The 15993-nt window shown below is 44.3% G+C and overlaps 1 protein-coding gene across 17 annotated transcripts in view; it reads right to left on the bottom strand.

The window, feature by feature from the left end:
- Window positions 1-15993, bottom strand: part of maptb (microtubule-associated protein tau b) — a 59755-nt gene that overhangs the window by 31082 nt on the left and 12680 nt on the right. For 7 of the 17 annotated variants that reach the window (XM_088622793.1, XM_088622802.1, XM_088622803.1 and 4 more), the window contains exons 1-5: window positions 14413-14572; window positions 10058-10264; window positions 4529-4627; window positions 2762-2830; window positions 1133-1186 (exon numbers count right to left, since the gene is read on the bottom strand). In XM_088622793.1, the coding sequence (XP_088478919.1) occupies window positions 1133-1186; window positions 2762-2830; window positions 4529-4627; window positions 10058-10247 (412 nt within the window). In that variant the 5' untranslated portion in view covers window positions 10248-10264; window positions 14413-14572. Of the gene's footprint in view, window positions 1-1132; window positions 1187-2761; window positions 2831-4528; window positions 4628-10057; window positions 10265-14412; window positions 14573-15993 lie in introns of those variants that run through there. The other 10 variants (XM_088622794.1, XM_088622795.1, XM_088622796.1 and 7 more) reach the window with 5 other exon arrangements.

Here is a 15993-nt window from a genome sequence, read left to right as displayed (position 1 = left end):
AATATTAATCATAGCCACAGGGAAGACGGAGGTTAGCAGGAGTCACTCTCCCTTTGGACATTAAGTGCAAACAAAAAGAACGAAAGAAAAAGCGAAAACCCCTCCAAAAACACATCCATAGACAACGAGACGCAGGAACACAACACATAAAGGACACATAAAACCAAAACAGTCTGCTGCCTTTAGGCACACACCCCTACCAAAAGAAATCGGATATTTAGTTCAAACTGGAAACCAAAAACTAGCCTGCAGGCACTTTTATAGGAAGCAACGATATGCCAGCTGTTTCGCCCATTTCCCCCTTTTGCGAAAAGATTTCAGCGGCTTCATGAATTCGCTGATGACCACAAAAGAGGCACGTCTCTCACGCACCAAACTGGCAAACGCGTTCCTGTTCATAAAAGTGCCGTACAGTTGGAGCTACAAAAAGGAACGCAATCCACCGGAAAAAAAAACCCAACCAAAACAAAACATAGGAGTACGCAACAAAAAGTAAACACTACTTTAAAAAAAAAAAAGCATTGGAACAATAATGAAATTCAACCTCCGAACCTGGATTGGATTAGCAATGCCAGAATGAACTGCAATGAAAATGAATTAAATGCAACACTGGCTGCCACAATGTCTGCGTGCAGATGGCATTCTGAATAGAGAAATCGGTTCTTGGTGGTTGGCACTTTAATGCTGATAACCAAAAGTGAGTATTTGATCCCCGTTCCCTCCACCTAGAGAGTTTGGTTCTCCCACTGGGATCAAGAATGAATTCTGCATTCGCTTTAAACCAATACAATTACTTCACTTTGGGTTAATGTGGCTCTTTATTTGCATGAATCAGAACCTAGAATCATAGCTTTGCAATGCAGATATTTAATGTTGTTGCCTTTAAGCCACGCTTGGATCACAGCAGTTCAGCCTTGCTTTAGATATTCAGAAGACCGTCCATCTACAGATTTGCAACCTAGATCTAGATAATGAGCAGGAAAAGCACTGTATTTCTGTAGATCCTATCCTGCAATCCCAGTCCTACTGCTGCTGTAGTTCTGTTCTCAATAGGTTTTAACAAGAAGGTAGTCATTACGTTCAGCGCAATCTTGACAAGGAGCTACAGGACCTAGAGGAAGTCTCATCATACCTTGTCCAGTCGCTGGGACAGGGGGCACTCCAGCACTGCTGGTTCCTCCTGGTGCTGTTAGGAAATACAAGCAGAGAGAGAGAGATAGCACCTTGTTAAACATCGCATCATGTGGAAGCATTCAGGAGCAGGCAAACTGCTGGGCCCACAAGCAAAAACGCAGGCTCTGGGATACGTTTAGCTGCACAAACAAGGTAAGGACATTGCAAAAGCTTTAATTGCCCATCTGAAGCTGTACATTTCATCCTTGAACAAAGCACACCCGCCCCGGCTTGCAAACCTAGTCATTTGGGCACAAACAGCACAGTTTAATCTGGACAGGTGGACAAACCAAAGAGTGACTGCAATCAGCACGACTGCTTCTGGATGCTTGAACAACAGGGGTCTGGACATACAGTACTGACAGCTGCGAGGAGATTGCTAATGCATTCCCCCCCATGCATGATGGCTACATGAGAATTAGCACACAAGTTCAATTTATTACCCTACAGAAGCACTGTTCCAGTTTTGGTTTCTAAAATGAAAGAAAGCCCCATTTAAGGTACCACAAGTAAACACAGGATCAAGGTTTAAGTATAAATCTCTCCCATATTCACACCTTACTCGTATTTTTAGGGATTTATTTTTACAAGAAAGGATGCATGTCTTACAAGGGAAGAAATATAGTAAGTGCTGTTGCTTTTACAAGTAAAATTGTTTAAACATAATGCTACTACCTGTCATAAGCCGTATTATAACACCGTGTGCTTATATTATATACTGCATATAATCAGAATGTGCTTCAATGGAATGATGGTTTTCGTGAGAAGCAGTTAAATTATATACTGTATACAGGCGAGTGAGCAACGTCATTCTGTGGAGATGGGGGTGACTGACGCATGTATTTGGTGTCTCAATGTTCTCAAGCCAACGAATAGAATCCACTGTGCCCAGTGCAAATACTGTAACCATATTCTCCATATCATTTAACACCCCTTCAGGTAAACCTTTCAAAAATTAGTGACTGCTGGAAGGAGGCAGATTAGCCTTCCCCTTCGTTTCCTCTAAAAGGAAAAAGCAAAGCAAAATCACTTTGGGAAATCTCATTTCTGCTCTAATAATGTGCTCTCATATCTGTACTCTGTACCTTAACTCTGGTCTTAACTGCCATATGAGGTGCGAAATAAAGATGGGTGATTATGATGCTGACGAAAGAAATACATTGGGATTTGCGTTGCCCGCGGACATGAGGTTGGCTTTGCAGAGGTCACACAGTGTTTCAGGAAGGATAAGGTCACTGCTGAGTTCTTTTGAGGGGCAGAGCAAAGCACAGCAGTGGCAAAACGGAGACGATTCTATGTTTTGCTAACAATCAGATCGTCACTATTTAAAGCTGGCTTTGCACCAAGCAACTGCAGCGGAGGTACTGCCGGCTAAAATAAAGCATTGGGAAAGCGAATTGAGCCATTAACCTGCACCAGGATGCTGAATTCACACAGCAGTGATGCAGCAGCTCTCGCCCAGGGATCTCCATGCAGCAGCTCAGAAGCAGTGGGTACAGCACAAGGCTACAGGAAGCAGGGTGGATAGATGCACAGCTGGAGCTAAAGAGCTGTCTGGATAAGCGCCACTGCGAGAGCTACTCCTGACCTGTTTCCTCCGGTACGTTCTCGTGATCCTCCGCTACCAGCGCGCCTTCTGTTGATGGAGCCGTCGCATCTGTTAAACCGACAGCGTTAACCTTTTACACCCAGTTTCTTTTTTTTTGTTGTTGTTGTTGTTGTTGTGGTGGGAATACCCTCTGAAGAATGGAGCCAGCAGCGAAGAGGGAAGAGCAGCAGGGCCAGACTCAATCACGCCAGCACGCTTCAGATGCGTCTGGCTTTGCAAAAGATTCGATTCCGGGAACCAACACTTTCTCTCTTAACTCAAGGAAAAGATTTGCAACCGGCAGGTCAGAGGGAGGTCAGTATACCATCTCTGCTGTAGACAATTAGGAACACCACCATTCTCAATCCTTCAAACCCATTAAGATTCCTTGAGTCTGGAGGGAAGAGTCGAGCATATTCCATCCAGCCAGCTTATTTGTGCTTGCTCCATCACAGGGCAAACAAATACACACACAGGGTCACGTTGCAGAAACCAGTTACCCTGGCCAGTATGTCTTTGGGAAATTGGGAGGAAATTAAAGCAAAACCCAGTGGGATCATTGGAAGAACGTGCAAACTCTCCACAGAAAGCATCCCTGTCCAGGTTCGAACCAAGGGCCCAAGAGTGGAGAGGCAAGAGCACTAACTGACGTGCCATCACCCTGCACGGTCCGAACACGTCATGTGCAATTAATGACACCCACCAACAGGCTTTAAGATCAAACCACTGCACACTATAAAAGCTGGGAAGAACAAACAGTATTGCATGTGAGACTTTCTGAGATTGAAAGAAAGTTAGTCGGAGGTAGCAAAAGGGAAATCAAAAACCTATACAGAGAAGATGGGGGGGGGAAAAAGTAATTGTAATTGAAAACAGCAATGTGGGAAATGCCTGGGTCAGTGTTGCATGACTGCTTCTTTAAGGAGAAACAGCACAAGAGCTGCAGCTACCCTTGTTGTAGGAGGTCCAATATAGCGTACACAAATCCCAAAATAGAGATGTGAGCAGAGAAGTTCAGTCCTACAAGAAACGAAAGAAGGATCTAAGCAGCGGGAGAAAAAGATTACACATTTTCTCCCAAATTAGTGCTGAATAACAGCGCTTTGATCCCTTCTTCATTTCCATTGTTCTGCTAGCCTGCAAATGGGCTGCTGAAAGCTTGGGGTGGCCACTGCATCTTTCAGCAGGCTGCTGCTGCTGCCACAGCCCCTGATCAAGCCCTGCGAGTCAAGGGTTCTTCTCTTTTACCTGGAGGAGAGGAGGTGCTGGACTGGAAGAGTAAGTGGGAGAAGAGGACCCCACTACAGCGGCCATGTTAGTCACAAGCAAAGTGGAAACTCGCAGAGCGAGGAAAAAAGCCACCAGCCACATTCATAAAACAATATTGGATCTCTTTGGTTGTTTTTAGGAGAGGCTTAAAAAAAGGAAAGTAGGGTGTTCTTTATGAAACAAAAGGTTTTTACTAGATTGTTATTTAACATGTTTAGATAAATATTTGACTGCCTTTACTGTATAGTGTGATTTTAATTATGTTTTACTAACCAGTCACAAAATTCTAATCCAACCTATAGTACCTTTTCTGAGGGAAGAATATAAACTGGTTTGTGATCCAATACAAATGTGCTGGTGGTCAAAAGATCTTCAGAAGAAGCCCAAGTGCCTTTGACAGGGATTAAAAGATTTTAGCAAAGCACAAGGCAGTGGTAATGAGTGGCGGCAGAGGGTGTTCGAGGAGCTAGCTGTGCACGTGGGCTGCAAGGGGCATACCCTGTTGCACCTCCTCGCCAGAGGAGGCGCTCTCAGCGTGGGAGGCCCCAGACACTGGCTCCTCGGGCATCTCATCAGCAGCAGGCTCCTGGCTCTCCACTGAAACGGAAGCAGCTCTCCATTAGGGAAAAGCCAACGGCTTTCATTCATCAAGGAATGAGCTCCAGCTCCACGGGCATCCAAAAGAGGCAACAGCTCCTTTGCACAGCGTACATCCCAGACAAAGCCCAGGCCACAGGCACCAAACCAGTAACAGAAACAGCTGTTAAATGCACAGAGCATACAGTACCAACACAGCTCGCATAAAACAGGTATCACACCTTCTACATGGCTGCTTTGGTTTTTAGCTACTTTATTGCTTCTGCCGTGAAGAGAACAGACTGTATGATGTCACACTAACTTCAAGCAATCCTTGCTCATTTCCTTGCTTTTGCCTTAAATGATGTCATGCTGTAAGAGGCTCTGCAGTAGAATATGTTAATGCATATCTCCTTGCTGGTCCCCCAACCTGCTTGGGATAAAAGCATCTGTTGAAAGACGCAGTATTACCACCAACACAATATTATTGGAAAGTCGTTAGTAGGTGTTTTTCTGCTGGTCAAAACAAAAAAAGCAGCATCATTAGAAATGAATCAGGATTTACATGTTATTATATCACAGGTAAGTTCCCATTTCTCAATGAATGCAGGTCTTACTTTTAAATCCAGGACTGATGCAAACCTGCTGACCTGTACTGTGCGGTTTCTGTTTCAGTGGATGATGTAAAAGCACAAGGTCAACAGCAGGCAAACTGCATCTCACCCAGCTTGAATTCTTTGCATTTATTCAAATATATCTCAGTATCGGGACAGGATTTCAGGTTCAAATCAGTGAGCTCCAACTCCAGGGTTTGGTAGAGAGAGCCCAACAAAAGCACAGACTCCCCCTTAAGGAGCTAACTTTCTACAAATTAAGCGCTGTATTTCCCAAATAGGTACACGGAATTTGAATACGTTTGTATATTTTATACTTATAATGCATCTATTTTTAATTTCTTGCTAATATTAAACACACTTCTCTATGCAGCAGGGTCTTGACATTTGCATGGGTTTTGTGCAGAGAACCGTAACGAATAGTCAAATTCACATATAACCACTGTATAATGTACTTCAGTATTTAGTATGTATAATTCAAAGATATAAGTCACCCTCCCTTATAATTCAAGAGCTAATGCATTGGCTTTAAGTTTTTTTAACTTAATTAACTTTGATCGACCAAAAGAAACAGACATCGCAAACTTATAGTGATCAGTTCAAATAAACGACCCAAATCCCTCCCCTGCAGCCAGTCTGCTCCTTCGCTCTCGGCCTCTGTGATCGGCACGCCCCACTGTAATGAAACGGGCTATTAGACTGTCACAGAGCTTGTAAAGTCATCTCCAGTCTTTCACACCCCAGTGCTGACACAGAACTGGGAGCATTCGTGACGAGACAAAAACAAGACCAGGCTGCGTTGGGGAAGCTGGGTAGTGGGTCCCTGGAGGAGGGGGGCTGGGAGAAGATCGCTCACTAGCTAGATTCATTTCGCGATACTAGCACCACTAAATTGAAAGCTGCGGTTAACAACCTTCAGCTAAGCTGTGGATTACCATCTGCTCATCTTCCATACGAGACCCAGTTGGCCAGACCTGAATCACAAATGGCCAAATTCGCAGCTGTTGAGACCCGACTGTGTCAATATTCTATCAGCACCACACGACCACAGGGTTCTAATCGGATGAACAGGGAGTCACCACACCAGCTATGGTACCACAGGAGCACGGTTCCTAAATCCGACTGCAGAGGTACGATATCCTGGATCGTTCCTTCCCGGAGGAAAGGCGAGCGGGCGGTACTTTCTGAAAGCTAGCGGGAGACTAGCGGGGGAACCGCGCAGCGATCCAGCACATCCCGTACTCACGGTCCGCCCTGGAGTCCGCGCCCCAGCCGCCCGACTCCCGGGCCCAGTCGCACAGCTGCTCCGTGCCTGCGGGAGGAGCCAGGGGGAGCCGGAAGGGGAAGAGGGAGCGCACCAGCGAAGGCTGGAGACGGGGGAAGGCCAGGCAGCGGACTATCGGCACGTCGCGTTGTTATCGCAGGGGTTGCACACACGGGAGGGGGGGGTTGGGGGGTCACGGGGGCGAGAGGAAGATTGTTATTGACATTGTTATTTCTCTACAGATGAAGACGCACGCTGTAGCCGGTCAAGGCTGACAGTCGGCAGCGGTGGGTAGGCGCTCTATAAATCTGAGGGACACCTGCACCCCTTTGGAGAATGATCGGTCACCCCAAAACCCCCAAGGCATTCGAACGATAAATTATTCATTTCGCGACTGGAAGTACTTTAAGGTCAGTTCATCCAGAAGAAAAGGTCTTGCTAACGCTGCTGTGAGAGTGTCCCCTTGCTTGCTTTCCCAAGCAATTCTGGCCCTTAACACTTAATAGGAATGGGCTGTCCAGTACTAACGACCGCAAGTCAACATTTTTAAGGGCTTTCTCTTATGTCTGATATTTTAGAGATGGACAGGCTTTGTGGTTGTCTGATGGTACTGCGGGACTCTGGGCTGAAGTGTGCTTTACCACTGCAGGCTGAAGGCTGGCGATCATGAAGGTTCCTGTCATTCATCAAATCTATTTCTTTATAACAAAGACTCACAGAATACCAGTAGAACAGATAGCAACTGGGGATTATTCCCGGATTATTGTGGGTCAAGAGCCTGGTTTGCAATTAGTGCCTGTTGATATTTGTCATTTGCATGAGCCTGTCCACTGTGATAGCTAAAAGGCGCGTTGCTTGTATTTCCAGAAGAGTGGCACGATTCGTTCACAACGTGTTTTATTGTTAAACCTGCTAAAGAAACGTGTGCCCTTAAATTATAAAAAAGGAAGCGGGAAAGATGTGTTTTAAGTCTCAGAAAAAGTTAGAAACTCTTTTCTAGAAGAGGAACTGAAAAACAAAAATAAAAGAACTAAGTTTTGTGTTGGTCCTTCATCAAATCCCTATACTACCATATTTTGTATCATCTAAGAATTACATCTCCATTTCTTGATGATATCCTATGTCTTAGAAAATAACCTTTTGTTTTGCCTAGTTCAATTGACAGCATTGCAGAATCATTTTTGGCAAGTTACACTCCTCTGTGTTAATTGTAAGCAAGCGTAAGTTTATTTCTTTCCCATAGAAGATGGAAATTTTTAAGGAAGAAAAATGCTCCTCATTTCTTGTTGCCACTGTGATGTTAACATGGCTGAAATGAGTCCCTACCTGGACTGTAAATATATAAAAAAACGAGTCTCTTCTTCTTTACTTGCTTTCATTCACCCAGTCCAGCTATATTATTTTATTATGAAATCAGAATGTAGAAAAAACATCAAGCACTGTACTGCTGCATTCACACAAAACCAACACACATCCTGGCAAAGTCTGCCAGCAGAAAAATTGCTAGGCACAGTTCCAACAGTATAAACCACATTCCAACATTTTTGGTGCTACATAAATCGGAATGATCTGGCACAAATGCCTAACACGCTAGGAATTTCTATAGGAAACTTGCTGCCGTTTTATGAGCAACATGGTACACTAGTACAAACTGTAGTAGAAATATTAATTATTTGGCTAATATTAACACTTGTAACACAATTTCCAATATTGCAGAATTACAGTAGAGCCCTATACTGAAATATAATTATGATGCTCCACCAAGAGAGAGCAGATGGTACACTGGTTCATTCAGATGGCCTCTTAGATATATGTTTTAAAGCTGTTTCACAGCTCTTGTGCTTTGCCCCTTGTTTTTGTAAAACAAGAATGTCTTGATTAAGAACATGAATAAGACTGAAAATCATTGCTCTGACCAGACATTTAAATACTCACAAACTGTGAATTGCTGTAAGCATGTGGCGATTGTTTTCAGGAATCGATGGGTGCAATCTCACAATTAGGACTCCCTGTCAAAATGCAGGGCTTTGAGGAAATGACCCAGATGCTCAGATTACTGTACAGCAGATTACTGCTGCTCTTAGGGACTGAAGCTCAGTCAAGCATTTATTTCTGCAAGCAGAAAAACCAAAGGAGAGCACGCTGGTTTAGTTTATAAAACGTTTCCAGTTTTATTCAAATAAAAGGAACACAGGACGTCTGCCAGCTGTTTTGATTTTCCACAGACAACTCTTCCAAAATGTCCTGTTCACCCCCTCCCTCCCCCAAAACCCAACCGATTATTCCTGACATGATCTACCACACGCAACTCTGACTCTGGTTTGAAAGAAAGGCCAGTTGGAGGCTGTCTTCATTGTCTTTAACAGCAGTCACATTCATCATGTAGATTCACAAAATGCTTTCGCTGCAAAATACTTAAAAACAAAAATCTGAAGGCAGTCCCGTTTGCCCCAGCATTAACATCAAAGCACGCTGCTATCAGAGACCTTCCATGAAATTCAGAGCACAATGGTTAGAAACGAGAGAGGTTAGCCTGTTTGGTAGTTAGCAATTGTGACGAAGGGCTGTGCTAGACCAGGACATTTGTATACAGATTGTTTTCAGTATGTTTTGTTGTGTTATTTCTGTATTACATGAATTGATATATCTTGTTATGCTACCTGTTGTGAATCCACAATGTTATCTTGTGCCTGTCTGTTCCACCATCTTGTGGAACCATCCCTTTAGATGGAGGTTCACCGGTCCATCAAGAGGACCAGGTGTGGGGCTTACAATATATAACCTGGCCTAGATGGTGTAGTAGTTGTTGGTTGAGGTTTGTTCGGTCCTGTGGTTTCTCTGTTTGCACTTTCTGGTTTGGTTTCCCTTATTAAACCTGTACTTATCTGGTTCCTTTTCTGATGGTACAACTTTTTTTTTTTTACTTGGCTGACTACCCATGTTGGGTAGGTAGTCCCACTGGTTGATCTGAGGATCTCCTCTAGCTGTTTCTTGAAAGAAACTTGGCTAGGCAGCTTGTTCCCCCAACCTTTGCTTATCGGGTAAGTCAACTGAATTAATTGCTCGACGGAGTGTTGCGTTTTGAAACCAATTAGCACTTCAGGATCACCATCAACTATTCTTTAGAGCACACATCACACGGAGGCGGCGTCCCGCGGTGCTTGACAAAGTGCAAATGAAGGCGAAGAAACCAAACAGAGTCAGTGTAAGTGTTACACCTAAAAGATTGTAGCGAAAAGCTTAAATTATAAGCTGCAAGATGAAGATGGGAAGTGAAACTGTTTGCACACCCAGATGTTGTAGGGTTATGAGAGATACATTGCCTATACATTTCTAGGTCTCTCTCGGTGGGCTTCTTACTAGGAATAAAGTATTGAACACTGGTGGTTTTTCCACACAGCAACCTTTAAAAATAAAAAAAAGCCTCAGCAATAGATCAGAAAGGGGTTCTTCACTGTTTTGGGGCCTTCATCAGGGGACAGGGCTGGCATCTTTATCAACAAGACTACCTCTGCATGACAAAAACCATGACCGCCGGGTCTTCACCAAAGCTGAACCCGAGTCCCCACTCACCTTTCATCGGACCATCCCCAGGGACCACGTGCACGGCCGCTGGCATCCCGTTCTCCTTCACTTCCTGGTGCAGGGAGTCTTTCGTGTCCAGGTCAGAGGCCGTCGCCATGGTGTCCCCAGAGCTGTACTGCACCGCCTGGGCCTCGGGGACAGAGGAGTTCATTGTGAAGTCTTGTTGCTGCTGAGCCATAGTGACACAAGTTCAGGCTGGAAAGAACACAGGGGAAATGTCAGGCCAGCAATCACTGCCGAGGGCACTGCGATGTTTTTGTCTCATGCTGACCTGGTCATTTACTTGCCACCTTCTTTTAGAGGTAAGTATCATCTTTTATCTTGGGTTTTAAAATTGGCGGTACTCAATCTTGAGCCCCAATTTCTCAGTTTGGTTATTAAATCTCAGAAGCAAATTAAATTAATTGATGGTATTGAAATTTTTTTTACAAATTCCAAATTAAGCACAAAATCATGATCTTTATGAAAGTTCTGAAAGTCGCCATGTTGTCTTAAACCCCTGGTCTCACCACAGACGATGCGGCCCTTCCTGCTCACTAGTCCCTGTAATGACTAAAGTAATGAGAGGTACAAGTGGATAAGTACAGGTTGAATTACAGGTTGTGCAGCAGACATTTCACTGCAGAAATGTTCCAGCGTGATCTGCAGGCAGAGTTTACAAGTAGTATCTGTTGGCAAACCCGTCTCAAAGTCGAGAGCAGTATTTCTATTGGATTAAAAGAGATGTAATCGCAAGCCTGCTTCTTTACAATGTAATAAGGTTGCAACACGTCACCGGATGTTTTGTTGCCTCGTTCTGAATCGCAGAATTGCTGCGCGTACCTGGATATTTTGTCAATTTTGGGATGCAAATCGGAGGTTTTAAAAGTTACTGTGTACGTTTTACTCTCATCGTGGTTTGAAATGCACTCGAAGCTGATTCTTTCTAACACCGAAATGTAAAAAAGCATTGCAGGTCCCCTGGAATTGCTATGAAAACAGTTGCGGCCTGTCCCGAGATTATCACCTGGAATCTGAAAGGGTTTGAGCTATTAATGAGGGAGGATTTAACACACAAGTCATGAGTTGTGTCAGCAAACAAACTACAATGCATCCAACTGAATTCAAAACCACACTGAAAAGTGAAAATTGAGTTATATGACCTTTTAATGTGGTATTAACACCAAACTGACCCTGAACAGCATGAAAAAAATACTCCATTGAAGGCCAAACGGCCCACACATGCAATCAAAGAATAGCAGGAGACTTTGCAACTATTTCAGCTATATTTGCAGCACTTAAAAGCTGGTAATGTCATTGTTGCCTCCACAGTAAGACAGGCCTGGCATTGTTCTGCCTCTTTACATCATAGGTCACTCTCTAAAGGCAGCACGGCAGCCTGCGTTGCTCCTGGACACTGACCGCACTGTCCTCGTACAAACGCAACGCCCAATCAGGAAAGCCAAATGCAGACAGCAGAGAAACCAAAGACGAGGTGGCTTCTCTCGTCCAGACGCTCCCTCTATTCTGGGCTCTGCGTGGGAAGATGGACGCCGGGGGCCCGCCTACGACCAAGTCGCCCTACGTCCACGGCTTGAGGGCAGAGGCCTCCTATCGGCGTCCTGACCCAGCTGAGTCCGGGGCTCAGAGCACCTGGTCCCGTTACCCCCATTTTTATTCCCTCTCCCTGCACCGGATCCCGTTCCGGTTTTTAACTGTGTTTTGTTTTCGTCTCGTCTGGATTTCCCAGTTTTGGACTTCGCCCCGGATGTCCCCCCCCTCCCCCCGGACTCCCTCGGACTTTGCCATGGTCACGCCCCCCGAGCACCAGTGCACCGTCGTCAAGCCCCCCTGTTCGTCAGCCTGCCCAGTTCCTCGCCGTCTCCTCCCTGTGTCTGTTCCGCTCCCTCCCGGATTCTATCCTCTGCATAGGGTCCTGAAAAACGCTTCGTAAACTGATGCGCTTCCCTGTCAATCAAATGGCATTAATAACACAAGTTTGGGAGGAAGGTTGGGTCCTAATTTTGCAAACGTTGACGTTGACCTGCGTATTTAAAGTCTCGCACCCAGGATTTCTTTTCACATATCTCTTTCGCGTCCCAGCCTCCTCCTCATCTACACACTCTACATATTTCATCCCTCTGACACATTCGATCGGATCTAACCGAGCTATCGAATTGTAAATTGGAGAATTCATCGAGATTGAAGTGGGAAACCTATCATCTGTTATTATCTCTTTGACTCTGGCAATCATACACTTTTAAAACGCATTCTAGTAGCACTTGTGTTGCCTAAAACTGGGTGCTGTGCACTGAATCACTGAATCAAATCAGTATTATATTTCTCTGTATAAAAGAAAGAGAACAACAATAAATTATTCAGGACACAGGAAGCTGTGACTCTACTGACACTCTCACCTACAAAGAAGCAAACACAAGCAGAATGTAAACAGATACATCCCTAACTAAAAGTTAGCTATTTATACTTGAAACGTATAGCTTTGAGTTACAGGACCACAGCAAAAATAGCCCTGCTTGCAAGTCTGTTCTGCAACCTGGCACAGCTCTGCTCCTTCCTCTAGAAAGTGCCCTGTTGATATTGCATTTTACTGCAATATGAGAGTTCATGTTGCATTTTTAATTAAACTGCACCTAATATGTAAATGTAAAAGATTTCAGTTTTAAAGGCAGGTACTAAGAAACGTTTTGTGAATGTAGGACAGGATTTATTTGTAACACAAGCTGAAGATATGCAAAAGAATTACAGTACTCAAAGACATTGCACATTGTAATCTTATGTTCTTCAGGCACTGCAAACATTTCTTGAAATATCCAGAGTTCAACAGTGAAAGATAGACCGTTTTGACAGCTAATTCTTGTCCAGCCAAAGGGATTTCCCACAGTGCTTTCTAAAGAGAAGCGTTAGTTTTTTTTTCAGTGTCATTTCATGACAAGTGCATCCTGTTTATTTTTTCTTTCACCCGCCCTTGCTGAGCGAAGCAGAGGACTGGCTGTCAGACAAGAGCCCTCAGCTCCACAGCACTTCCTCTCTTCCTGTTGATACCAGTGACATGAATAACTGACTGTGGCAACAAGACCAGAGATCAAGAGCATAAGCTCACCAGGTTATACTGGGAACTTGTAGGTGGTGCACTACATACTCTAAAATATTGGCTGAAATGCTGTTCCAAACCCTGAAATAATCTACCTTGCTGGCCATTTCAGTTTAAGATTTTAGTTTAATGTAAGTTAGCAAGACACCCAGGAAGCCTGGAGAAGACATCTACTGAATTAAAATAACTTGATAAAAATAGCCCTGTTTAATTAGACCTTTGATGCTATGAGACAGGGGAAATGGTAATGAGTACATCAGATGTGTTACTGGAAAAAGCAAAAAAAAACGCATCACACAAAGATCTGCAGGAAGGAAGTGAGCAAATACAGTACATTTGCTAATCAATACATTTGCATTACTTATCTTATGTGGCCATAGATGGGTTACAAGTCTAGCGTTTATTTGAAAGAGGATTTGCGAACAGGAGTTACTTATTTCTATTTATTTTATTACTTATATCTACTTATTTTAGTCCTATGGATTTCGGATTTTCCTTTTTGCTCCCATTAATGTTGTCTGACATACCCATTCAGAGCACTGAACGGGCCAGCCTGCCAACGATCTCAGATCTTCTGTGCTCTCCGTAATTTTGGTAAGCTACGAAAAAATGACTCATGAATTTTTACAGAATTAAAGAATGGGTAATAAAATGCTTTTTAAAGAACGCTTTGATAGAGGCCAACGCATTTTCCACAAAATCCACTTCCTCCCCAGCTTTCAAAACCGGAAAAAAACATTTATTTGGTTAAAAAAAGTGGCTGCACTGCACTTATGTCTAGTACTACTTTTCCTTGTGGGGCCTCAGTGATGGCCGTGCGTATAGAGGCAAGAGCAAAACTAACAAGAGAAAAGAAACTTTTGGTCAAAGCAGGAAAAGGCCAGATGCCAGCTGTGAGTATACTGGGGGCGCATCGATTCTAATGCTCGAATGATCTAATATGGACTCTCCTTGGGGCACAGGGCCTAGATCTCACCATTCAGGTCTCAGCAGATGTGAAATGCTTCCAGAACTAGCCCAATTCTTAAGCGTCAACATGCAATTCCAACCAAGTTGTTCAAATGCCAAGGCGCCATCTGCAAAAGTACTGTATATAAAATCAATGCTGGCTACGGTTTCTTCAGAGCTCTCCTTTACGACAGTCGGTGATATACAGAGAATTAATTTCAAAGAGCAGGTCACGTCTCTAGGTCCTTATTGTAAGAAAACAACAGAAGCAATGATAATAATCAGAATAACATCGGCACTGTACCTTGAGTAAAGTCCTGCTGCGGCCAGTGTCTGTAGTTTTGAGACCCTTCACTGCCTATGGATGAAAGAACTTGGCGTGACACCCCAGTCATCTAGCTGTGGACTACTGAGCCAGTTTTAAGTGCCTTGCGCTCTTTATCTGTTCCTGCACGCATCCAAATAAGCCAAGCTCTCCCCTTATCTAGGACCCACAGCGGGTCCCGCCCTCCAGTGCCAGCCTCCATCAGTCATGCCTGAGGCAAGACGGCACACGTCGAGCTTGACGGCAGAACGCAACTTCTGCCACTGAAGGATTTCACTCTCTTTAAAAATTCCCAATGCAGGGACTCGACCAGATTTCCAGTTGCGTCCCAAAAAACCGTGTCGCGTGTCGAAAGCAGCGTAGTTTCAGTTTGAGACACCAGTGAGTGACACTCGTGGACCAGCAGGGGGCACACTACAGGTGGAACAGTATGGTGACTGGTGAACTGTGCTTTAAAAGGTGCTGCCCTAGGGATGAGACCTTATGAGGCTGCGGTTGCAAATGAGGTTGCAACTACTTTGTCATGAAAGAACCCATGGCATTCTATGTAAAAGCTGAGGCGTATTAGTATTATTATTATTATTAATAGGTCTTATTGAAATATCCTCTGATTTGCCTTCAAAGGATGTTAGAGCATGTTTTTAGAACTGTACAATCACTGACCAGAACAACACCAGAATGGGTGGATCACAATGATTACAGTTCATCTTGCTCAGGGCTCCTCTGGTGATCTCCTGCCCAATTCATCACAATGCTCAGCCTGGGTACAGCAGCCAGCTCATGCATTATTTAGTCAAACAGTAACTCAGCCAATTAAGACAAGAAGGTGCTGATTGTAATCCCAGATCTCCGTAATTACCAGCGCTTCGATCAACAGCCTCAAGTGAGATGTTTAAGTGCCCCTCAAAGCAGAAAGGGGAGCCTTGAACTTTGGAGCAACTTTTAGGTTCCATTTTGAAAACGAAAATTTAAATTTAAGAAAGACAAAGATTTCTTTGTCACACTGTTCCTCCACATTCCGTAATCAGTCTGCCAGGGGAATAAAACTTCATTAAATGGAACAAAACTGCATGTCTGTCTGAGGTCTAAAGAAAGAGAAATTATGCATCCATTCGCTGGCAGTTTCTTTGTCCACTCTTGCTGCTTTGACAAGTCAAGCACATGATGAGTGCCGATTTCTCAGCACAAAGAAAAGCAGCTTTAAAAATGGCAGTAACATGAGTGCAGCACACACTGAGCGAGCCAGACAGGAGAAGACAAGCAAACAGAAAGAGTACTGTACCCCTGGAGAGGCGCCCCCGGACCCTGAACACTCCCAGACGGCCTGAACCCCACGCGCTGCAGCTCGTTCCCGGAGGAAAGGGAACGTTGCTCCCACAGCACGCCACCTGGCATGTCAACCTGTGGGCACAACGTTCAACACCGACGCACTTCCAGCTGTACGCCCGAGAAAACAGAGGGGAAATTCATGTTCTGTGCCAGAAGACTGTTTGTCTGGGCTCCCAGTCAAAAGCAGAAACATCGGTAAATTAAATTCTAAACTCCCTGTCCAATCTATTG

The sequence above is a fragment of the Lepisosteus platostomus genome, chromosome 28, assembly GCF_059453375.1.
Source record: "Lepisosteus platostomus isolate fLepPlt1 chromosome 28, fLepPlt1.hap1, whole genome shotgun sequence".
Taxonomy (NCBI): domain Eukaryota; kingdom Metazoa; phylum Chordata; class Actinopteri; order Semionotiformes; family Lepisosteidae; genus Lepisosteus; species Lepisosteus platostomus.
Note: the sequence above shows the minus strand (reverse complement) of the source record. Positions and strands in the feature narration are given on the sequence as shown.